General features: G+C 50.2%; 4 protein-coding genes across 4 annotated transcripts; all 4 read left to right on the top strand.

The window, feature by feature from the left end:
* Positions 1-1,689: 1,689 nt before the first annotated feature.
* On the top strand, positions 1,690-4,538 carry PG986_002938 (oxidoreductase; the record flags this gene model as incomplete). Its single annotated transcript, XM_066839160.1, has 5 exons — positions 1,690-1,695; positions 1,768-2,111; positions 2,322-3,192; positions 3,780-3,932; positions 3,987-4,538. 5 exons carry the CDS (start codon positions 1,690-1,692, stop codon positions 4,536-4,538), a joined length of 1,926 nt encoding a protein of 641 aa, XP_066704224.1.
* Positions 4,539-5,740: 1,202 nt separating this feature from the next.
* On the top strand, positions 5,741-6,376 carry PG986_002937 (uncharacterized protein; the record flags this gene model as incomplete). The annotated part of the gene is made up of 1 exon (XM_066839159.1): positions 5,741-6,376. One exon carries the CDS (start codon positions 5,741-5,743, stop codon positions 6,374-6,376), a length of 636 nt encoding a protein of 211 aa, XP_066704223.1.
* Positions 6,377-7,417: 1,041 nt separating this feature from the next.
* PG986_002936 (General substrate transporter) lies at positions 7,418-9,174 on the top strand (the record flags this gene model as incomplete). Its single annotated transcript, XM_066839158.1, is given in 4 exon segments — positions 7,418-7,554; positions 7,571-7,937; positions 8,000-8,844; positions 8,920-9,174. 4 exon segments carry the CDS (start codon positions 7,432-7,434, stop codon positions 9,172-9,174), a joined length of 1,590 nt encoding a protein of 529 aa, XP_066704222.1. The 5' UTR covers positions 7,418-7,431.
* A 7,791-nt stretch (positions 9,175-16,965) lies between these two features.
* On the top strand, positions 16,966-24,925 carry PG986_002935 (Type I Iterative PKS; the record flags this gene model as incomplete). Its single annotated transcript, XM_066839157.1, has 3 exons — positions 16,966-17,023; positions 17,079-17,550; positions 17,623-24,925. 3 exons carry the CDS (start codon positions 16,966-16,968, stop codon positions 24,923-24,925), a joined length of 7,833 nt encoding a protein of 2,610 aa, XP_066704221.1.
* Positions 24,926-25,557: the final 632 nt, after the last annotated feature.

Genomic DNA, 25,557 nt, shown 5'->3' with positions numbered 1-25,557 from the left:
CTCACCATTTCCAGAAGAACATGCGAACAGGTATGATACAACTTCAATATGATCAATCGCGTGCTTGAAGATATCATATTGCTTGAATCAGATCAAGACTTACCGCAGCCGATGTACGAAAGAGCTGTAATGGCAGCGATAAATCGCCATGCTAATCGAGGGTAGTATAGTTGGTCTGTCAACCGATAGAAGAACCCCAAAAACGCGGCTTTGACAGTCCACAAGCCCGTCCAGAACAGAAAGGTGTAGGCAAACTGGCAGTTCTGGAACCAATACACCCTTTCGGCAAATTGAGGACTTGGTGTCATCCGCCCGGCGCTGACCAACAATATCTCGTAGACTAATGTATATCAGATAGATTTATCTCAATGATGGGTAAGAGATACAAAGACGAACTAGTTGGTATGACAATAGTCATAAGGCAGTTGTTCGCGATGAGGATGATGAGAGCTACTATCGTCAGGAGAAAAGACGATGAAGATAACGCCAACGGATCGTCAGCCGCGCCACAACGAACACGGTCGCTATGCCACACAGCGTCCACATTACTCCCTAATCCCCGTAAGGCTTTCATCAGTTCACCTTCTGCTTGCTGGAGCCCTTCATCGGCAGAGTCACACTCACTAGTAGCACTGGTCGGTCGGCCTTGGGTAATGGTCCAATGACAATAGCGTCCGCCATTTGACACGGTGTCGTGCTGAAGTTCAACTATCCTGAGAATGGCAGAAATGAAAAGGCGGGAATGTGTCAAAACCGAAGGTGAGTGGCTATCCTTCTTTTTGGTGACGATGCCGAAGCATTGCTGATAAGCTCTGAGCCATGCTGCTACATCACCTTAGAACCAATATACCTGCCATACGAGACACTTCCCGAGAGATATGCAAACACCGAAATCGAAAGCACATCCAATTCTTGTTGGCCATACTGTAACATTCTCGCGAGACCCTTACTTCTATGTAATCTGGCAGCGCGCAAGGGGCATGTCTCTCGTCTCATCATCAGGTGCTCGTCACCAGGCCAGATGGTCAAACGAATACGAAAGTTCCTACCTAGTAAGCATGAAAAGCCCACCAGGAGCTATCATGCACCAGGCACCAGGTTTCCCTTCTGCTTCTTGTTGCTTCACGATGCGGCAGTTGGCAGGGGGGCTTGTTTGCTCCCGAGCCCCCTTGCATAAGTACCCCTGGCGCAAAAATCAAATGAGATCCGACGCATTTTCCCACCCCACCTACCGCCACTTCTGAATCGAGATCTAATATGATATTGATACTGTAACAGAACAAAATGCGCGGCATGCCGCTCTCATCAACTTCTTGGTCTCCTGCTCGGTTATTCGCCCCGAAGGTGCCGACTTGGCATTGACATACCAAACCGAACTTGAGGCGCGGGCTGTTGGTGGCGTATCTTCTATTCTTACACATCACCTGTGTCAATCCAATTGTTTTGTCCCGTTACGTCCGCTGCTCCAAATGGAAACCACCTCTAAATCTTTGCGACGTCCGATTGGCATGACGATGTTGGAAATTTGGCCATTAGCCATATTTTTGCGCTGGCTGTGGCTCTTTTCCGTGGTCGCTTCCGCGAAATCCTCGTCTAATGAGAATGATCAGACTCCTATCTCTGAAGGTACTTTTAAAAGTACCGGGAATTGTGTAAGGGCAATCCTCTCTTCACCGTGACACTGACACCATGAAGGTGAACGTGTCATCTGTCACCTTTCCTAAGCTTATGTCCAAATTGTCGTTTTGACACTGACAGTCCCGACAGTGCTCGGCACTTGCATTGGTTCTTGGGAAGAGTGTTTCTTTCCCCGGGACGGCTCCCTACGATAGCTCTTTGGCCTCCTACTGGAGTCTCCAAGAAGCTGAGCTGCACCCTGCCTGTATAGTTACTCCCTCCGACCGGGGCGAAGTTGCCTTAGCAATCAAAAGGTTGAGCATCGGAAGCAAGGCTTTTCCAGGCCGATGCAACTTTGCTGTCCGGTCAGGTGGTCACACTGCTTGGGCAGGAGCGGCTAATATCGAGGCTGGCATCGTGATAGACATGCAAAAGCTCAACCAGGTTAATGTATCTGCCGACAAAACGATGGTCGAGGTCGGGCCTGGGAACCGGTGGGGGGACGTATATAGCATACTTGACCCCCCACCGGCTGGCCGTCACGGGAGGGCGACTGGCGACGGTGGGAGTCGGTGGCCTCGTGACTGGTGGCGGGTTCTCCCATTTTTCGCCGCGCTATGGGTAAGTCAGGATCTCTACCCAATGCCGCATGATTCCATACGGAAGAGTTTCTCAATATTATCTTGGCTAAGATGTCCGCAAAGGTTTGTCTGCGATGCCGTCGACAACTTCGAGGTGGTCCTCGCATCTGGTCAGACTGTGAACGCCAATGCTGAATCCAATTCGGATCTGTGGCGGGCACTTCGTGGAGGCTCGAATAACTTTGGTATTGTCACCGCGTTCACCATGCGGAGCTTCACACAGCCGGATTACTGGGGCGGATCTATCATCAGCGACAGCTCCCATATCGACGAGCTATTCCAAGCCTTCGAGTCATTCACTGGCAACCCCGACTATGACCCCTACGCTACCAACATCCTCAACCTCATCTGGCAACCAGCCACGGACTCGTGGATGACTCTGCAAAGCCCATCGTACACCAAGAGCCAGGCCAATCCTCCAGTGCTAAGGAACTTCAGCTCCGTCCCATCCCTAGTCAACACCATGCGCATCTCAAACAGCACCGACTTTGCCAATGAGCTGTACTCGGCACCGGGCCAGCGGGAACTCATGACAACCGCTACATTCCAAAATCGCCTGTCGATGTTACGCGCCATACATGCCATAGAGTTGCAGACCGTTCTGGCCTTGCGAAATGTCTCGGGGCTTCAGTGGAGCTTGGCCCTCCAACCCCAGCCGGCCATCATGTTCAAGGCGAGCGCCAAGGCAGGAGGCAATTCGCTGGGCTTGGACGAGTCGGATGGAAACATCTTCAATGTACTGCTGACAGTGACTTGGGTCGACAAGAGGGACGATTTGTTGGTGGAATCGCAGACGCGTAGTATGTTCGAGCGGTTCGAAGCCGAGGCGAAGCGGCTGGGTGTTACGAACCAGTATCTGTACCTCAATTATGCAGCATCCTGGCAGGACCCCATCAGTGGATATGGAGATAATAACAAGGCATTTCTACAGGAAGTGAGCAGGAAGTACGATCCGCAAGGCTTGTTTCAGAAGAGTGTGCCTGGGGGGTTCAAGCTGTTCAATTAAGCAAGGAGATGAGCATTCTCTGGACATCCATAGGAACACGAATAGAATCTCGTATCTTCTTCGACACATATATGTCGCGTGTTGTTACCTTGTGACGTATAAAAACTTTTGGGTAGCTGTGCATGTGCAACTTGAAGTTCAATGTACTTTGCGCCGTCAGGTTGTACCTTAGATGGCATTGTGACTGACCTCATCGTCACAACTTCCCGTCTTCGCTTGTGCCAGCAATTCACTGCCTTCAAATCAATATATTCAATTGATCGGGCATATGATTACTCATATCTTGACTTTTGTTCTTTTAACGATGGCCGCACACGTATGCCGTCTTGCTCTGTATGGCACAAGGGGCTAGGATCGTGCATCATATGAACTGGAAAGAGCAACAACCGGCGGGTCAACAGCAGCAACCACAGATTATGAACCAGGCAATTCTTTCAATGCGTATTAAATTAAGTAGATGCATAAATCGAAACTTCTCGGGATCCCTACACAGATACCTAAACTCATCAACGCAGACATCACTCCCAGCAATCCCAGGATATGTTTCCAGCGCACTTACCAAATATATCGACGTAACTCCTGTTAACGAGAACCCACACAATGTTCACCTGATTACCGAGGCCTTCCATCGATCGATCAATCAATGTACTCACCTTGATATTCAGTGCGTACGTCTTCGAAGCTGGGCTTAGTGGATTACTACATCTCAACCTGGGGCCCAGACCGTTCTTCCTTCCAATTACCAAGTCCCCCAAGCAACTCCCATCCGACCAATTACCGACCTACCTGTGGCTTCATCGATCGTGCCGTCAGCGCTCTCGGATGCACCAATCCCACCTGTAAATACAAATACACCAACGCCGCATCAAAGTCTTGCCACGATGGCTGGCGAGCCAGTCGACCACTTCAGGGAGAGAATCAAACGGGAGCAGCGTAGCTGGTCTTCTGGCACTGCAGCAGCTAGTGGAAGCCAAGCAGGGAACAAAGACCAAGACAACGGAGTCGACAAGGGCGAAGACGAGGGAAACGACATCATCAAGATCAGATTGAGAGAGAACTCAAGATTCCAGAGAGAGACGGCTTGGGTTTTCAAACGGACGGAAACCATGTGGGCACACCTGCAGAACTATACAAACTCCATCCATGCGACCTTTGACAACTTGCGCTTCGTCACCCATGACGGATCACGAATCAACCGTACGGACACACCTGAGTCGGTAAGAGACAAGTTCAACCCCATGAACCAGATATTTCATATACAGTATGTTTACTAACCCCAAACGGTGCCTACAGCTCGAATTGGAGGATGATGAGATCATTGACGTGCTTCCAATGGCAATCGGCGGACAACGCTGCCTGGGAGTTATGTGATCTCCGTGCCTACTCTGCCCAAACCGAATACTCACTACGTTTGTATGGAGTGGAAATAATTAAAAAGTATATTCGGAGATACTGCTTCCTGAACCGATGGGTGGTTGGCTGGATGCCTTGATTAAGCCAGGGGAATGTACTGCAATGATAGGGATCCTCGGTCACTTCATTAGGTATTTCCAGAAGCAAGAATAATGTTTTGCCCTTGATGAATGAACTTACATTGAGAAATGCTCCCGAGCCTCGTAAAGGACTGCGACCTGTCTTGGTCTGTAGGCCATGGAAAGGGTTCGCATATCCATATCGACGCTCACAGTTGTGTCGGATTTTCATGATGTTGCAGATAGTGACCCACGGATAAGAGATTTTACACATGTTCTGCGTACATTAGATCTAGAACAGTTCTCTAGAACAATTATCCCATAACAAAGAGATCGATGTATTAGAAACAAAGCCAGTGCAACAATCCAGGTCACCGCCGTTGTTGCCAAACAATACCATCATCTATTCTGGCCTCCAATACATATTAATATATAGAGCAAATCCCTTTCGACTTGAGAGAATGTGACAAGAATCGCCAGATCACCTTCAACATCAACAGCCATCTACAACAACAAAGAAAACAACAACAAGGTAAAGGCTCCCCCTTGACACAATGGCTTACGATAGAGTGCTGATCGGGAAGAACGGCAGCATTTTAGGAAAGATTAAATTCTTGGAATCCCCCAAGATGAGTGAGATATCCCAAAGTCCAGGTAGTGTCCTGGAATTCGACCGAAGAGCGACTTATCTTGCCCAGTTTCGGACAGTGACGATTTCGAGCCGTCCCACTTCATCTGAAGGAAGTTCGGCTTCCCAAGAAAGACCCATTCGCTCAGACGCCATTGCCGACTATCGTGACAGGGCACAACCACGCCGTCACACTAGATCTACCTCGTCATCGTCATCTAGACCTACTTCGTCGTCGTCATCTTCCTTCTCGGCTAGGACAAGTGAGCGACGATCAAGTCGGAGCAACTCCAGCCCGCGCCGCGAAACCTGCCTCCGCTCCTATTCCGAGGTCCAGCATAAGTCCACACCCTCACCGCCAAGCAGCAGCTCCACGATGCGCCGTGCAGTCCGCGACCTGCTCCAAAAGGACGCCCCCCGCAGCCATCAGTACGCCGAAAGGGAGTCCTACGTGCCCTCCCCCAAGATCACCTTCCTGATCGACCATCCCAAGCTGACGTGTCAGATCTGCCAGGACACGACGCTGAAGCTCTCCTCTGACGACGACGACACGCCGCAGCCGGGCGACTTCGACTACGTCGAGTCGGAAGACCGGACCCCGGCCATCCTCCCCTGCGCCCACGTCGCCTGCACCGCGTGCATGAGCGCCTGGCTGAAGGAGCACGACGGCTGCCCCTTCTGTCGCGAGGTCCACAAACACGACCGGTGCCAGCACCCCGTCGGCTACCGCCAGCTGACGCACGCCGCCATCGCGTCCCTGCCCGCGACCAAGCCCGAGGGCGGCCGGATCGCGTCCGACTGCGACCGTTGCTCGGCGCGGATGCGCGAGCGCCGCGCCCGCGACAAGATGGCCGGGCTCGCGGACCGGTACGTCCAGGCGCGCGAGGAGGCCGAGATGCGGCCTGAAAGCGGCGAGGCGCAGGACGCGCTCAGGAGGGCCAAGAAGGCGTTTGAGCGCTGCGGGCTCGATGTCGGGTACGAGGAGGTCATGGCGGAGCATACGGCCTGGTGAGTGAGTGCCATTCTTCTTTTCTTCTCTTCTCTCTCTTTTCTGTTATCTTTTTATTGCGCGGCGTTTGATATGTCGCTTTTTGGTTTTGTTATCTATCCCGGCCTGTATCATTTATTATTGTCTTTGGTGAGGCATCTCGTATTGGCGAGTTGCTATTTGATACCACTATAGGCGTTATATGAGCGGCATAGAAGGGAGTTAGATCTGTTTTGTTTTGTTTTGTAATGTTGATAAGACGCCGCAAAGGTAAGTATGTACTGAGCACCCGCTTCTGGGCTTGCAATAATACATAATGTTTCAACATGTACTTTGAACTTGACATCCCCGAAGTGAAAATGCCATGAGTCCAGGAGTGTAATACGGATCTTTCCATTTGATACCACCATATACAAAGGTACAAAAACACAACACGCTACCCCTATTTGACCTTCCCACCGGGCACCCCCTGCCAAATAGGGGTAGCTCGTATATATTGACCGATCCTGTTCGTTTCGTCTACAAGATCTTGTAATCAGCCGCAGGCAACAAAACATGTGTTCCCTCACAGTCACAGAGTTCGTATTCTTCGTCACCGCTGTAAAATCGAACTGGATGCGCAGCTTTACGGGCATCGTATAGCGATGGTTTCCTGTACCGAGAAGCCTCACACCGTCGCAGACTACTGACGGTGACACACCTACTTCCTCAGTCGATGCTGAATTTCTTGGCATTTCGTCAGTGATGCCCAATGGTGATTGACCCCAAGTCGGCAATCATCTACCGAAGGGGGTGATGCGGGGGAACAGGGGCACGTAGATGCAAATCAAGATAGATCTCCGCGTCTCAATTGGAGAATGCATGTCTCGTCTGCGCAGTTATACTAACACTATCGGGAGTACGGATATTCCCGATGGAGTTATGTCCTTGCAATATTCCGTTGTATAACAGTAAGTACCCCCGACCCCCTCTTCCGCTCCCCTTTCTCCTTTCTTCACTTGCTACCAATTATCCGACAACCTTTCACTTGGCCTCCTCTCCTCTCGTCCCTGAAACCAGCACCAGAACGGTCCGTAAATATGGCAGCGAAGACACACAAAGCCAAGCTCCCGGATACGTCCCTCTGGGCGAACCGGCGCTGCCTGCTCATCTGCATTGTCGTGTCGCTGGCCAACATGCAATATGGCCTAGACTCGGCTATCGTGGGGGAGCCTGCAGGCGATGCCCGGGTTCCTGAAGGTGTTTGGGTACGAGGACCCGTCGGCGGTCGCGACAAAAGGGTACGCCATCGGTGGCACGTTCCAGCGGCTGATCGGGTCGCTCCTGACCCTGGGCGCGTTTCTGTCGTCGCTTTGCGCGGGTGCCTTCGCCCATTACTGGGGCCGCCGCTCTGCGCTGTGGGCTGCTTGCGCGCTCAACGCCGTCGCTTGCATCATACAGGTCGCCTCGAGCGACAAGGCCGCCGTGTATGTCGGGCGGCTTGCTTTAGGTGTGGCGAATGGGTTCCTCGTTACCTTCTCTAACATCTACACGGCCGAGGTGGCTCCATTCCAGCTCAGGGCGGTGTTTGTCGCGCTGTTTTCTGGTGAGTTTACAATGGGTAGATCTTGTAGGGCCTGTGTTTGCTAATGCATGGAATTTACGCAGAATGGGTCAACGTGGGGAGCATCATCGGGGCGGCCGTAGCAAATGCCACAAAGGGCAGGTTGGACAAAGGCTCCTATCAGATCCCGCTCGGGACCCTATTCATTGTCCCCGTGTTTCTTACGATCGGATTGTTCTTTGTGCCGGAGTCGCCGAGGTATCTCGTCTACAAGGGCGACCTGAAGGCCGGGAGAGCGTCCTTGGAAGCGCTAAGGGGTCACTCCCTACAGCCGGAAGAGCTGGAGCTCGAATGGGCTGAGATGGTGGAGGGCATCGAGGAGGAGAAGCGGATCGCGAAGACGATCGGGCCGCTGGACATGTTCAGGGGTTCCGACCTTCGACGCACGCTCCTCTGCCACAGCATCATCGCCACGCAGGCAGGGTCCGGCTCCTGGTTCATGATCAGCTACGCGACCTACTTCATGATCGTGGCGGGCCTGTCGGTGGACGAGGCCTTCCAGTTCTCCGTCATGAACACGTGCCTGGGCTTCATCGGGGTCAACCTGGGCATCTACGCGATGCGGCATCTGTGCGGACGCCGTGCCATCCTCATGGTCGGCGCCGTGGTCCAGGCCCTGGCCATGCTGGGCATGGCCGTGGGGCCTACGACGGCGATGGCACAGGGGAACCAGTCCGCGATCCGCGGCTCCGTCATCGCCTTTACCGGCCTCTACATGTTCGCCTACAACGCCTTCGTCGGCAACGCGTCCTACCCGGCCGCCACCGAGATGGTGAGCACTCGTCTGCGTGCCTGGACTGTTGGGTCCGCGACCTCGTTGGGGTATTTGCTGGCTTGGTTGACGGGCTTTTGCTCGCCTTACTTTATCAATCCCGAGAACCTGAACTGGGTAAGAAACCTCCCTAGCAAGCTATACATGACGATACGATATCGTACTAAGCTGTAACCTCATATGGACGAGCAGGGTGCAAAATACGCTTATATTTGGGCAGCAACCAATCTTTTCTGCCTCGTCTTCTTCTACCTTTGCGTCCCGGAGACGAAGAACAGAACATTGGAAGAGATCGATGAGCTTTTCGCCAACCAGGTTTCCGTCCGAAACTTCAAGAAGTACGAGACCACAATTTTGGACAAGGCGATGAGGGCCGTCGAGGAGCAGCACAAATCCGAGAGGGTGGTGACGGAGCATGTGGACGATGCGACATCCAAGACTGGATGATTGTCGTTTTATACATCCGGGCTGAGGCATGCTACAGTAAGATTACGGCGGAAATAGCTGACCGGCACGTGTGGTCATCACCTCCTTTTTTTCAGTTTCAAATTCTGCCAAGATCATTCTGGTATAGAGCGAGATATACGTCATAACTTCTATCGTTGATAGTATTAAAGTGGTGGACCGTCGTCAGGAATGAAAAGAAGAAAATTGATTGATATTATCTTCATATCCTTGATGCACGATGCTGCACTTATCTACTATCGTGGCGCGACTCGAGCCTGTGTCAACATTCAAAAAGGGGCTTGTAGCTTCAGACGAAGTATGCAAGTACATCCCATTTAGCGCGGGTGTCATCGAAAACAGCTACTTTGACACGGAGACACAAACCTCTACGCGCTCTGCACCCCTGCCACCCTCATCTCACACCAGCGGGAACTCAATGACTGATTGGCATGGTTCTCGAGAAGAGAAGATCCAGCGCTTAATTATTATTATTATTAATAGTACGCCGTATGCCGAAGGCCTTCGGTATATTTACTTAGTTCTTCGTGTAATAAACCGTGCCGAAGCTGGACTAAAAATATACGCTGCCAATATCGTAAAATTTACCTCACGTGCTCGACGTTACCATGCTGGTTCTTACCCACTAGCTTAGTAACCCTTGCTTTAAGGCCTAAAGAGATTATTTAAGTTCGAGTAGTCCCTTAATCTTTATTGTTAACTTATATAGCGGTAGTCGACTGGTCTGTAGAAGCTACTTTGCGATAACTTTCGCCGTATTTTTTTTATAGTAAGCGCCGCTAAATCGCGACGAGTTCGTAACGGATTAAGTATTAACTATTTTATTAACTATTTTTATTTTCCCTCGAAGTTTTTATAATATAAGATTAAGTATTCGGCTGTTTCCCGTTCTTTACCGTAATAATATAGCGGCGTCGGGACGTTTAAAACCCGATAAGTAAACAAGAACGATTTAAGCCTTATTCTTTTAATACGTGTTTATATTAAAACCGATACTTCGTACTTAAATATATCGTCGTAACGACGGCACGCTCCCTAGTTTAGCGGCGACTTTATAACTAGTTCGCGGCGGCCTCGCGTCGAAGTAACGGTATAGAACTATTTTTATTCTTATTTCTTTTTAAGCATTTATTCGACCGTTTAATTATTTAGCTATTATTTAATTAACGTTAATTAAACGTCGCTTAATTATAAAATCGTAAAGGCTTCGTTAATAGCCTTTTAGGGTCTCCTTTATTTCTTTTTTTTTTACGCTACGTTTTTTATTAATAATTTCTACCGCTTTTATATAAGCGCCGCGTAAAAATTATAGTTTCCCGGTAGCTTTTATACGTATCTCGAAACTAACTATTTTCGCATTTAAATAGAAATCGAGAGGGGGAACTGCCGCTTTAGTTTTTAAATAGCATTAAAAGGTCGCCTTATATGCTTTTATTACGGTTTAAAGATAAGAGTTTTGGATTATTATAAAACTAAAGGCTAGCCTTTTTTCGGTATCGCCCACTCTATATTAAACCGACGCTCCGTACGCGAGTACGCTACGTATTACCTTCGTATAAAGCTCCTTTACCTTTTATACTGAACATTTCTAAATTAACGCTGCGAACCTAATAAAAATTAATGTTTAAGTTGCTATTTTCGCTTTAATTTTTAAAATATAATCCTTCTATTATAGCTTCTAATAAAGCTAAACGCCGAGGAATCTCGCAAAGGTTACCGGCGTTATAATAGCGTTTTTAAAACGTACCTATAGCGTATAAACTTCTCGCGCTTTAATAAAATAAATAAGCTCGCTCTTTTTAAATTTAAACTTTATCCCTCTCGTACGTACCTAGCGGCTATATATTTCCCAGGCTTTTTTTAAGCTTCGGTAATTCGTAACGTAATTTAGCTTTATAATAATAAAATTCGTATTATTTACGAATTCGACGATAATAAATTACTCGTACGCTTTTAACTTTTTATATAATATAGCGATATAAAAAATAAAAAGGGTCGGTAATAACGGGGAGTTTTACGGAATATTAACGCGGAATTAAATCCTTTTTAACGATTTGCCGTCGAAATAAAGGTAGACCGATCTATTCGTAATAAAGCTTTCGACTTATCGGTAAACTTAATCTAGTAATCCCTTTTTACGAAGTATAGCAATTAATCTTTTATAATTAATTATATCGAAAACGCTTTTAATATCGAATTAAAAAAGGAAAACGACGCTTTTTTATTACCACGTTATACGGATAACGTTGGTAATTAATCGAATAGTTAGCTCGGTAAACCGCTATATTCGGTTTTTTATTTAGCTTTTAAGTAAAAGCGAATACTTTTTAGCTATTCCGGTAATTCGTTGATTTATAATTATCTCTATTACCTTCCCGACCGTACTAAATAATAAAATAAGTCTCTATTTACTAAGTATTTACTTTTCGGTTACTATTTTATTTAACTTTAAGATTACGATAACCTTTACCGTATAGAAACGTTTAAAGAAATAGGTAAACCGGAAGCTCGCTGTCGCTAAACCGGCTAACGTTTAAAAAAAGGGTTCCTTATACACTTTAAGGAAGCTAGTAAGTAAAAGGTCTTCCCCTGGAGCCTTTTAAGGTCCCGTCTACTTAATAATATCTTTTATTTCTTTAACCGTTACCTTTACTTCGATAAAAGTAAAGCTAAAAGCGTAGTTCGGTACGGTATTTAAATCCGTAAAGTCGGCTTTTAGGTTAAAAAAAAACCTCTTCGAAAAAAGCATAGTTTTTTCGTCGTGGCTTCGCGTTTTAATAATAACTTTTTCGCTACGTTATAATTTTAGGATTCCCGCTATTTATAATAACGTTTAGTTTCGTAGTCGGGCTTATTATTCGAGCGATTAAAGTGTTTTAAAATCGTGGGAAATAGCGGCGATTATATAGCGCTAACTTTTCGTTTTCGCTCTTTAAACGATTCTTTTTAGGTCTATTTTCGACTCGATACATTAATTTTAAGTATATTACGAAAATACCGCGAAATAAGCTCGGTATCGTTATTTCGTTATAGTTTACGCTTTTTAAACTTCCGATAACTATTAAGGCGTATTTTTATTAATATAAAGGGTTTTTTTAAGGCTATTATATCGATAATTTTTCGTAAATCGTTTATAAAGTTATCGACAGTTTAATTTAGCTTTTTTAGGTTTATTAGCTTAGCGATATCGATTAAACGTACTCCGGTTTCCGCTTATATTAACCCTTTATTTAATATTATTTAGTTTTATCCTTTTATTTTCGTTTTACTACCTCGTAGCGAGTTAGTTTTTAATTCGACGTAAACGACCTACGCCTTATAATCGAAACCTTCTAAGCCAGGGTCTCTTTTATATAAAATTATCGTTCTTCGTATTATTTAAGCTAAGTTTAACGTAGAATTTTTTTATTCGTAGCGTCGTCTCGTAATTTTTTTATATAATTTAGCTAGCTTTAAATTCTATTAATCCGTAAAAATAAAAAAGTTGTTTACTCCGTATAATTTCTTACTATACACGTTTTAAAGCGGGTAATATATATTAAAATCTCCGACGAATAAGTATCGCCCGGGGTACGAGGTCGTATCGAAATCGTTTAAGGGGCTCCGCTACCGAGAAGTTTTTTAGATTAACGAATATATAAACTATACGGTAAAACGGCTACTTTTTCCCCTTAGTATCGTAATAATAGCCTAATCGGGGCCTGCTTTAATTTTTAGCTTAATAATATCGAGGCGTTTATATATATAAATAACCGTTTAACCCTCGCCGTAAATTACTCGATACCTAGTTATCTTTAAGCAATACGCGGTTTACGTACGAGGGTTCGTTTATATTTTTTATAGTATTAATATATTATATTTTTTTTAATTAATTAAAATAAGTACCGTTATTACTTTTAATATTATAACGTTCTAATATATTATTCGTAAACTTATAATTATAAAATTATAATAATATTTTACGTTAATAAAGGAATAACGATACCGCGCCGGCTTTACGAACGTATTTCTTTACCTTAACTATTTATTATTAAATCGAATCGCGGGCGGCCTCTTTTTCATAAAATTATTATATACCTTTCTCTATCGCTAATAAAAAGCGTCGTTGATAATAATAAACGCTTTATTCCTGCCGAGCTATCGCCGGTATTACGGACTTCGAACTAGCGAAGCCGGTAAGTATAAACTTTTTTTACGCGTTTTCTTTATTAAATTATTACGGGATAGCCGTAATCTTACGCCGTATATTCTCTACCGTAATTAACGCAACGTTTCCTGCCTCGTAGTCCTTTTTAGGGGCATTTTTAATCTTTTTTAAAATATACTATTATAAAATAATAGCTATATCGCTACTATTTCCGATAATATTTAATTACGTAACCGTAGCCGTAATAACGGTAACACTATTAAATACGAAGGTTAACGTTATACGGTTCGTAGTCGAAAATTTCGGAATCTTATATTAAGCCGTTATTATATAAATTTTTCGCAGCTTAAACGAAGCTCGTATATAAAATAAAGAAAGCGTAGCGTACTTCGGGATTCTTCGGTAAGTTATACTTATATTTCGAAATCTTTCTCGGGTTATATTTATTTACGAATAAGCTACGTAATAACGCAGCTTCGTTATAAATATCCCGTAATTTTTCGCTAAAACCCTTTTCGTAATAACTACGAGTTTTTTATAAATAAATTACGCGTTAATCCTAAAAACGTTTAAAACTTATTTATTATTTTTTATATATTTCTTCGCTTTGTTTTTAAAAATAAAAACGATATTACCGCTAAGTAATTTCTTCGTTATAATAGCCTCGCTATACTCGATTACTATATTAACGCTTTATACGGTATTTACTAGCTTTTTTTTTTAAATATCGTTAAATTAATTTACGCTTTTAATTATTACTTCGCGGTTTCGGCGGGTTAAAATAATAATTTTCGATTACTAAGTAATAAAATCGCTATTACGCGGTATAAATGTAATTTAAGCCTAAAACTTAGTTTATATAGCTTTAAAATTTTACGTAATTTAAATAATAGTTTTTCCGATTATTTTTTATAATTCCCCGTAGGTTACCGGCGCGTTATTATCGTTATCGAGGTACGGTTATAATTCGGTTGCTTCGGTACGAAATTCCCTAATTACTTAAAAAATCTCTTTACGTTTATTACTAAAGGTTATTAAATTAACGATTAGTTTCTTTAAATATTTTAATCTTTTTTAATACCTCTTTTCGAGCTATTTTCGTTATTAAAACGCGTTTAAAGCGTTTAAAGTTTTTAATTATACGCCGCGACGTTGCTTCGTAAATAATACTAATTCTACGCGAGTTCGGCGCGACTAGTATTAATAACCATCGGATTATCTATCGGATTATTTATACCGTAACGCCTTAACTACATCCTCTCGATAAAGGTTCGGCTAGATTAATTTAACCTCGTAGATTTAAATAATAAGGTTTATTTTCGATTATTCGATAATTCGACCGAGTTATTAATGATTTCTCCGTTCGGAAATAATATTTAAATAAAGTTCCTGGTCCCAGCGCTTAATTACCGATCATGGCCTGTGTGCAACTCGCACTAGGAATGGGCCTTCTGCTGGAAGGCCTCGAACTAGGCCTTGATGCGGTAGTTAGCCTCGAAATTGTCCGAGGCGGCCTAGCACACATCGCTCTCAGTATCTCGGCCCAATTCGTGTACATTGCCAGACCAGGTAGTTCTCTATGCCTCTTTCGGGCAGCGGTTCGAAGAACGTGAGGTTTCGAAGCTGACGCGGTCGCGCACGTCGTCCATCGGCAGCTTCTGGCCCTGATTCAACGTGTTGCTCGTCTCATTCTGGACCTTGCTTGAATTTCAGGTGGGGGGGACAGCTTAAAAGGTGGGCATCGAGACCAGCTGCCCGTGCACCTTCGTTACCTACTTAGGTACCGTAGTGCGCTGTTGCTGTATTTAGCAGATCGAAAAAACAAAGGCACCAGAGCGGTTGTTCTTTCCACCCTCAACCTTCCTTCGAATTGCAAAAGAAAAGTGATCGATCACCTGCCGAACCTGCCCAGCGAGGATGACTGCCGCATGGCCGATGCCACCGCCAATGTTCCCGACGGTGTCGTCGCGTCGACGTCTGCCCAGGGGTGATGATGATGTCCTTCCAATTACGCTGTTCTCCACTGTTCGCTGGCATTAGTCACACTGTACACATCATGACTGGCGGTGACTAGCGGTGTAGAGAACGCATAACGCATACTTTGCCACCAACCAGCCATCGACCTTTTCGAACAGCCATCGCCAATTGCGAACGGTCAGCCTGCAAGCCTGCTCGAGATGCTTGGCATGGCACATGGAAAATCGACGCCCGTGCCCTGCTTCGAAAGAAGACCGAGTGGATGCTGGACTTTTCCAGGTGCATTCGCAGGTCCCCGCTCGTCTCCACGACCGCCCTGACCATCTCATCGAGCCTGATCAGTGATGAACACGATCAGCTGCTCCGCTGTCCTCCCAATTCCAGCAGAATGGTATGGATGGATGCCTCCCCACAGGGCCACCAGGCACAAGGCACCAAGAGGACCTGCGGGTGGCGTTCCATTGACCGCACCTCTTCGTCGACGAGGTTATTGCGAGAGAAGATGCTGGGCCTGCGCTCCTCGAAAAAGCAATGTTCGATCAGATGCGAATGACACGCTCAGTTCGATCCTTGCTAGTTTTGAATTACTTGGCGAGGTCCCTGCTGGACATTCCCTCTTCGGCCTGGGATTAGTGTGAAGAAGTCGGATTCGAGAGCCAATTGGGAGGCGGCGAGCTCGTAGCCACGCGGATAGTGATGACGGCAGAATCGAGTTGGTCCTTCGACAAGCCGTTGCCGGGTCTCGATGGTTTCTCATACTACCCTAGAGCTGTTGAGTCGATACGCTCTGCTCTTGGCGGCAAAGGTAGGTTCTGCAGCATTGTTGGACTGAATATGTTTGGTGGTGGTGGTGGCCTTCTCCAGGACGTTCTTGGCCAAGCCAAGGATAGAAGCGTTTTCTTCGGCAGAAGACATGATCGGGAGGACAGTCGGTCTCTTTCGACTTCGGCTTGTCTACTGATTTGGCGCTTGACTAACAAGAGAGGAATTGCAGACAGGCCGGGCTGGCGGGCATCTGACAACTATATCTATATAAAATTGCCCCTCATACCGGAGGCGGACTACCCATCCGAGGAGCGTTGGAACTGCATATCGACCCAGGCCATTCACGCGGAAATCGGATGCCGCGCGCATCGCTCCCAAGAGGGTTGGGAAAAGGGTACGGAAGTGGGCCGTGATGCAGCACTGCAGCGACACGTTGGTCGACCGTATTTAGGTACTAGTTGTCTGCTACCACCGCGATTGGTCGTCCGTGGGCCTTTGCGGGACGGCAGATGCGTGTGATTGACCGAAGGAATCAAGGCTCCGGCCGGCAAACCCGCACCTAGACCCGCTTTGGCTAGTCGGCAGGCGAATTGCCGCATACAGCGCCTAAGGGGTAATGCATCCTGGCCCGACTAGTGAGACGACGAATGCGACGATAACCAAGCGTCGCCGGGGTCCAGTCTTAGCAGAGATGTACAGTGGGAACGGTGAAGAGGAAGAGGGGCCAGCGAACACGATAGAAACTGGTCAATGCCCTCGTGAGCTCAACGGTCCGCATTTTCTGTCAACCAGCTATATTATCTATGACTCGGCATCCTCCACGAGCCAGGAAAGCCTCAAGAACACCACTTTCCAGGAATTATAAACCTCCATCATAGGCGGATATGGAGCCAGCACCGGACCTCGACGGACAACATGAGCCGGTCTCGATTGTCGGAATGGGTAAGCCCCAGCCTGACTCGCAGCAATGGGAGAGAGACACTGACAGGCCTGACAGGGTGCCGCTGGGCCGGTGGGGTGAGCAGTCCGAGTGGGCTATGGGAGCTTTTGAGAAACAACAGAGACGGATGGCGACAGTTTGACGAGCCTCGATTCTCCACGAGGGGATTCCATCATCCGAACAAGGACCGCCCGGGCTCGTTGCGCATGCAGGGCGGCTTTCTCGTAGAGGAAGATGCGCGACTATTCGACAGTGCCTTCTTTGGAATCGCCAGTCGCGAGGTGGAAACCATGGATCCGGCGCAGCGGAAGCTGCTCGAGGTCGTCTACGAAGCTTTCGAGAACGGGGGCGAGACGTGGGAGAGCATTTCGAACTCTCGGACCGGTGTCTACATCGGTAACTGTGCCCTGGATCATGTCCTGATCCAAGCCCGCGATTGGGAGAACCCCACGCCGTACGCCGCGACTGGAGCAGATACTAGCGTATTGGCAAATCGTATCAGTCACATATTTAACCTACATGGGCCAAGGTAAGTGCTCAGACATGGCATGGACCGGTGTGCGCCCCAGAGGCATCGTCAGATGCTTACCGAAGTCTACAGTATGGCCATGAGCACAGCGTGTTCGTCGTCGATGTACGCTCTCCATATGGCTGTCAGTGCCATTCGGAACGGTGATTGCGATGGAGCGATAGTAGCCGCGGCCAACTGGATCACCGACCCCAACATGCAATTTGTGCTGGACAAGCTTGGCGTGCTATCACCGACGTCTCGATGCCATACGTTCGACGCCTCAGCCGATGGATACGCCCGCGGCGAAGGGTTTGCTGCCTTGTACCTGAAGAAGTCGTCCATCGCAGTTCTAGAGCAGCTCCCGATTCGAGCCATGATCCGAGGCACTGCTATTAATGCCAATGGACGGACCGGAGGCATTACACATCCAAGTACGACGGGCCAGGAAGATGTTATACGGAAGGCCTACGAGAATGCGGGGAATCTCCCCTTCGGCGACACTACCTTCTTTGAGTGCCACGGAACCGGCAACCAAGAGGACGATATCATCGAAGTTGAGGCGATCGGCAACATCTTCGCTTCCTCTAGGTCAAATCTTCGCAAAGACCGACTCTTGATCGGTTCCGTCAAGCCAAACCTGGGCCATACCGAAGGTGCGAGCGCCATCGCCTCCATTATGAAGGTGGTGTTATCGCTTGAGGCAGGGGAAGTTCCGCCAACCTTCGGGGTGAGGGATCTAAATACGCACATCGACTTCGCGAAAGCCAAAGTGGACGTAGTCAGAGAGTGTGCCATAAAATGGCCTGAGGGCAAGGTTCGCCGCGCGAGTGTCAATTCCTTTGGCTTCGGGGGTGCCAACGGGCATTGTGTCATTGACCACGTCAATGTGGTGCTTCCTGGATATGCTAAGCCCGGCATTCTGGTACGTCCCCCCGTCGATGACAGCACGAACAACGTCCCAGCCCATGGCAACACGACCGGTCGCAAGTCCATTGACCAGCTTCATGGTCATGGTGAACCGAGCTTTCATCCCATCAGTCGATCCAAATCCTTTGGGTCCAAATCCATTAGCGCAGCGGCCAATAGCCGCGCCAACAAGGACAAGCGCAAGTCGAGGGCCCTCTCTACCGGCCCCAAGAGGAGTGGTTCTATTGATTGGGTCACGTCCAAGCTTGGCTCCATGTTCCATAACTCAAATGGCGCCCGTATTAACGGAGTGTCTCCCAACGGACCGGTTACCTATCAAGCATCTGCCAATGGGACATCTCTCAACTTGAACGGTGTCGTTCCGTCAACCACAAATACCGGTAGGCATGGGGCAGGGCCGCAAAAGGTAATGAAGGTCGACGCGAACACACGCCAGATGGTCGTGCTGCCCTTCTCAGCACACAATACATCCTCCCTCAAGCTCAACATCGAAGCCCTATCAGCATCCAGCAGCCGTTGGCCGTTGGCAGACATTGCTTACACACTGGGCTGCAAGCGCTCGCGACTGCAGCACCGGACCTTCCGCATCGTGGACGCAGACGATGTCGCGTCAGGTCTCGCGACTGAGCAGCGGAGCTTCACCAGCCCGGTGCACAGCAGCAGCCTTGCGTATGTCTTCACGGGACAGGGCGCTCAGTGGCATACCATGGGCGCCGAACTCTTCGAATACGCCACGTTCTGTACGACGATAACTTACCTTGACCAGGTCTTGGATGCCCATCCCGGCCGGCCTCCGTGGAGGATCGCGACCGTCCTTGCGGGCCAGTTCGAGTCACATCTGATGCAATCGGCGTTGGTATCACAAGTCGTCAGCACGGCTGTCCAGATCGCCCTCGTGGACCTCTTGGCCTCGTGGGGCGTCAGGCCCGCGGCCGTCGTCGGCCACTCCTCGGGCGAGATGGCAGCAGCTTATGCGTCAGGCCGGATCACCGCCGCCGAGGCCATAACAGCCGCGTACTGCCGTGGGCAACTCGTCGCAAAGAACCAAAAGAAGGGTGCCATGCTGGCCGTGGGCCTGGGAGCCGACCAAGTCACCCCCTACCTGGCAGGGTGGGAAGAGCAAGTACAGACCGCGGCCCTCAATTCGCCGGACAATATCACCCTTTCTGGCGATGAAGAGGCCATCACGACCATTTCCACCAAGTTGTCGCAGGACGGCGTGTTTAACCGCATTCTGCCCACTGGCGGGATCGCCTACCAATCCCGCCAAATGAAGGTTATTGGAAGCGACTACAGCGCCATGCTTCTCGATGGCATTGATCACATCCGGAAGCACGGATTCCTCAACCCCGCGAAGCGTTGCCGCCCTGTCCCTTGGGTGTCGTCCGTCACGCCGCATAAGGCGATGCCGAGCGACGGCCTGATTACGGCCGCGTACTGGCGAGCTAACCTTGAGTCGCCGGTCCGCTTCACCGAAGCCGTGACGAACATGTTGCGCCTGTCCCTATCTGACGGGAAGATTGATGCCATGGTCGAGATTGGACCCCATCCGGCTCTCAAGGGTCCACTGGAGCAGATAATGAAGAGTGTAGGAAAGGCGGTACCCTATCTCTCAACGCTAAAGATGAACACAAACGGCATCGAGCTAATGCTTCAGCTTGCTGGGAGTCTGTTCTGCCTCAATGCCGAAATCGACATGGCGGCAGTTAATGCGACTGACGAAGCACCAGGGATGCTCTCTCACGGATGTACTGCCATCGACCTCCCGAAATACCAATTCACATACGGGCCCATCAGCTACTATGAGTGCAGAGCCAGTAAGGAGTACAGATTGCGGAAAGTGCCCCGACATGACCTGCTTGGGTCGAAGCTGCCTGGCGCCAGCAAACTGCAACCGCAGTGGCGCAATGTTCTCCGCCTCAAGGACGTCCCCTGGCTGAGCGACCATCGCGTGATTTCTAACGCCGTATTCCCAGCCTCGGGCTTCATTGCCATGGCAATTGAAGCTGTCACCAGAGTCTATCATGAGGTGCCCGAATCACTTCAGGTTACAGGCTTCGCTCTTCGAAAGGTAGATATCTTAGCTCCGATGAGATTCCCGGAAGATGATGCTGGCATCGAAATCATGTTCAGCATGCACCAAACCGAGTCCAGCACAACGAGTTCTCCTGCCTGGGCCAGTTTCGCCGTCAGCTCGGTGAGCCGCGACTCGAGCGAGTGGACTGAACACTGCACCGGTATGATCAAGGTCGAGGTCGCCGAGCCGGAAGCAATCGAACCAATGAGTACCGAGATGGACGCTCGGTACCCCGATACCAGAGCCTGGTACGACAGGTTTTCTGAGATTGGCATCAGCTACGGTCCGACGTTCCAGTCGCTATCGGACATCCGGGTTGACCCCTACAGAGGGCTCGCCAAGGCAAGCGTCAGATTGAATACGACCGAAGGGAACATGCAAGGCGAGTCGGAGTACCTGATTCACCCTACCGCGCTCAACGGCGCTTTCCAGCTGGGCCTTATTGCGTGCTATGGGGGCCAGGTGGAGAAGGCGAGCACCGCTTTTGTCCCGGTGCATCTTTCCCAGATGTACGTGAACGCCGGGCTTGGCCGAAAGTCTGCCGTGGCCGTGGCGGAGGGCAAGATGCAAGGCCTCCGTGGCGCCTACATCGACCTCCAGCTGATGGACCAGGGTGGTCGGGTGGCGCTGCAGATCGAAAAGCTTCGCTGCATCAACTTCAAGAATTCGAAGAAGCCAGCAAGGAAAGCCTTCAGTAGCCCCTTCTCCCGGGTGGTGTGGAAGCCGGATATCCGGAAACTGAACAACCGCCAGATTCGACACGCATTTCCCCTTTCAGCAGATAGCCAGGACGGCGCCGACATGCTGGAGAACGTCGACATGATCTGCTGTCTGGTGGTCATGGACGTATACGAAAGATTTGTGCGCGATGGCGACGGCCCTCAGCCAAAGGGAGAGCTGCGCCATTGGCTCGACTGGGTCAGGAAGTGCGGCGAAGATGACCAGCGGCCCAACATGGTTCATGCCAGGCAGCTGTCCTTCGACGAGCGCCAGCACCTACTCCAGAAGCTGCACAGGCGGGCAAGCGACAAGCCTGAGGTCGAGGCCGCTATGCGTCTGCAAAATAGCATCGGCGATATTCTCACCCATCACAGCACAGGTATCGACGTCCTTGTTCCTGGTGGCCTCTTGACCTCGCTCTATGAGGCTGGTCACCTTATTAGCGGTACCTTCCCCCAACTAGCGAATGTGATGGGCTCTCTAGGCCATGCCAATCCCAACATGCGCATTCTGGAAGTCGGAGCGGGTACGGGATCGGCCACACGGGTGGCAATGAGAGCGCTGACTGGCGCGAACGGCATCAAGTGCTACAGTAACTACACCTTCACCGACTCTTCGGCCGGCTTCCTCACGTCGGCGCAGGAGGATATGTCCGAGTACCGTGACATGACCTACGCCGTCCTGGACATTGAGCAGGACCCGCTCGCGAATGGTTTCGAACCCGTATACGACGTCGTTGTGGCCTGCGAGACCATCCACGCCACCGTGAGCATGGAGAAGACCCTGGCTAACTGCCGCAGGCTCTTGAAGCCCGGCGGCAAGCTGGTGCTCGTAGAGAACACCAACTTGCGCGTCCTCCACACGATGATATACGGAACGCTTGCGGGCTACTGGATCGGCGCTGCTGACGGGCGCACCGAGGGCCCTTTCATGAATCAGGAGACCTGGGACACATTCCTGCGCAAGACCGGCTTTTCGGGTGCGGAACTGGTCCTCGACGATTACGAGCATCCGAGCAATGCCATGTCAGTCATTGTTTCTACGAAGGTTGCAGTCAGTGCCGAGGACGGAATAAGCAGTGCACGCAGCATTGCCGAGGTCATCAGCCCAATCACCCCTTCCACCAATGGCGTGGTGCATTTGCTTCTTGGCACCGACGGCGATCAGCCACCGCTATTGAAGACTGTCGCCGATGAATTCGAGCATCGCGGAGTCACAACGAAGGTGATTCACCTCGAAGATGTTCTGGAGACTGTGCCGGCAGGTGCGCGCGTCGTGGCTTTCCTGAGCACTAGAGACAACCTCCTGCTTGCCGATGAGCAACGCCTCAAGGCATTCCAGTACCTTGCCAAGACGGTGGAGAGCATGGTCTGGCTGACCTCGAGCGGCGTCGTCAAAGGCCGCAACGCGGTTGCTGGCTTCATGATCGGACTCATGAGGACCATTGCCACAGAGAACCCCGCGAGCCGGTTCATGTCGATCGATATAGACGCCGAAAACTTCGAGATCCCCGATGGCGATGTCAATGAGCGATTCGATCTCGTCAGCTGTATCGTGGACCAAGAGATTGCCCTCTACAGCGAGGGCTCGTCAGCAGGAGACGAAAATAGGGTCAAGGACCGCGAGTTGGCCTGGCAAGACGGATGCATGTGGGTTAGCCGTGTTGTGCCCGACGCAGGCCTTGGGGCCTACGCCGAACCGAACAAAACTCCCTCGTGCTCGGGCTATGATAGGGTATCTCTCGGTAAGCTGGGACCGGTGCGTGCGGCCTTCGAGACGCCGGGCGTCTTGAACTCGCTTTACTTCCGCACCTACACGGACATGCTGCAGCCAATCCCGGCAGACCACATCGAGGTAAGAGTCCGGGCCGTGGGGCTGAACTGGAAAGACCTGGGTCTCTCCTCCGGCCGGTTCGACGCAGAAGGCAACAACCTGTCCTCAGAATACGCCGGAACCGTGACCCGGATCGGAGCCGACGTGGACACTGTGGCCGTGGGCGACCGCGTCTATGGTATCGGCAGGGGTCACTTCGGAAACTACACGTGCGTCCCCGCGGCCTTCGCGCAGAAGCTCCGGCCCACCGACAAGTCGGCGGAGATGGCAACAATGCCGCTCGTCTTTGCGACAGCCGTGTATGCCTTCCAGTACGTGGCTCGCATCAGGAAGGGCATGAAAGTACTGATCCAATCGGCGACCGGAGGTTTGGGGCTTGCGGCGATCCAGGTCGCCCAGTCGAAGGGCGCCGAAATCTATGCCACCGTTAGCAGCGATGAGAAGATCAAGTTCTTGGTCGATGCCGTCGGTATCGACGCCGATCACATCTTTTCCTCTCGAGACCCCAAGGCACTCGTGCGTGCCGCCAAAGCCTGCTGCAGCAAGGGCGGGTTTGACGTCATTCTGAGCACCGCCGTCGGGAGTGATACACTGAACCAGTCGCTCAAGGCTCTCGCTCCCATGGGCCATTTGGTGGATGTCGGGCGCATGGACGTGCGCGAGTCCAAGGACCTGGGCCTGGAGCTGTTCCAGAAGAACGCCAACTTCTCATCGTTCGACCTCAACCTCGTGCTCGATAACGACCCGGAGCTCGGCGGTGAGCTCATGGAAGCCGTTAACGATCTATACCAGGTCGGTTTCATCACGCCGATCCAGCCCATTACCGTCTCGGACATCGCCGACTTGGACAAGACTCTCATGGGTTTCGCCAAGGGCCTGCATATCGGAAAGCTGGTCGTGTCTTTCCAGAACCCCAAGTCCCAGATCAAGGTGGTCCGAGAGCCCAAGTCGGTCACCTTCAAAGCCGACGCTCGCTTCGTCGTTACCGGGGGCATGGGCGGGCTTGGCCGGGGTATCATCCGATGGATGGTGGACCGTGGCGCCCGCGACTTCTTGGTTCTCTCGAGGCGAGGAGTCACTACGCCAGAAGCACATCTGCTGGTGAAGGACTTGGAGGCCCGCGGAGTCATCATCGAGTCTGTCGAGTGCGATGTCAGCAACCGGGATGATGTGATGGAAGCCATTTCAGAGTCTTCGGGCCAACCGATCAGGGGTGTTGTCCACGCGGCCATTTCACAGTCGGACCTACCGTTTGACAGACTGAACATTGATCAATGGCAAGATGGCTTCGCCGCCAAGGCGCTGGGCACTCTGAACCTGCACGAGGCCACCACCTCGCTGCCTTTAGACTTCTTCGTCATGGTCACCTCGACCGAGTCAATCTGGGCACCGCCTACCCAGGCGGCCTACGCTGCTGCCAACAACTTCCAGGATTACTTCGCGCGCTATCGCCGTAACCTGAGCCTGCCCGCATCGACTGTGTCCTACGGCCTGGTGGCCGACGTCGATTCCGACTTCCGCGACACGGCTGCCAAAACCAAGGATGTCTACGCCCGCAACAAGGCCATGGTCATCTCGGAGCACCAAGTGCTGGCCCAGCTCGAGCCGGCCTTCCTCTACTCGGTCCCGTACAAGACCGTCGCCTCGGACTGGATCGGCAAGCAGCAGGATCCGCTCTCGGCCGCGAACCTCTACACCTGCATGGACCCTGCCGCACTGGCGGCCATAGCGGCACGGTCGGCAGACACCAACGCACCCCGCTGGTACAGCGACGGACGCGTCTCGCTGGTCATGCGTGCGATGGAGGATGCGCAGAAGCTCCACCAACCGATTTGAGCTGGCGCGGGACTGGAACTCGAGCCACCTGGGCTTGGTCAGAGCTGCAGGCAGGGCGACGAGGATTGGCTTCATGGCTTCGAATCTCAATGAAAAGACATAGTTGTATACTAGGAGAGGTTATGATGGTGTTTAAACGTAGATGTATGATTCAGCATGGGAACTAGAGAGATTGGAACTATAGCAACATTGGAAGTCATTTTTATATACACGATTTTCACTCCCGTATTTAGATGGGATCCCCCGACTCATCATAGCATAGACTTCATGTCCGCCATTGGCAATAGGCTCGTTATGTGTGGTACACTATAATGAAGGGTGCAGAAAAGAAGCATGGTCTCCAACAAGGAAGCCGAGATGGGTGAAGATAAGTATGAAGATCACCCCAGTCAGCCCCCGCACCTAGCAAACTTATAGATAGACCAAGGTCTACTCAGCCCGAAGGGGATCTTTTCTCGTTGGTTTACAATTGCGTACCAGGCAAAGCCTTCCCCCGCATCCAGAGGACCGTGATAGTTGGCTTGTGGATTCAGGTCGCCAAGCAGTATAGTCTGGTAATATAGGCAATACACAGAATCATACATCGGAAAATATGACGCTCAGTTATAGCTTCCGGTATATCTCTCTATGAG

The sequence above is a fragment of the Apiospora aurea genome (genome assembly GCF_038362705.1).
Source record: "Apiospora aurea strain CBS 24483 chromosome Unknown utg000002l_segment0_segment0, whole genome shotgun sequence".
In the NCBI taxonomy this organism is placed as follows: Eukaryota; Fungi; Ascomycota; class Sordariomycetes; order Amphisphaeriales; family Apiosporaceae; genus Apiospora; species Apiospora aurea.
Note: the sequence above shows the minus strand (reverse complement) of the source record. Positions and strands in the feature narration are given on the sequence as shown.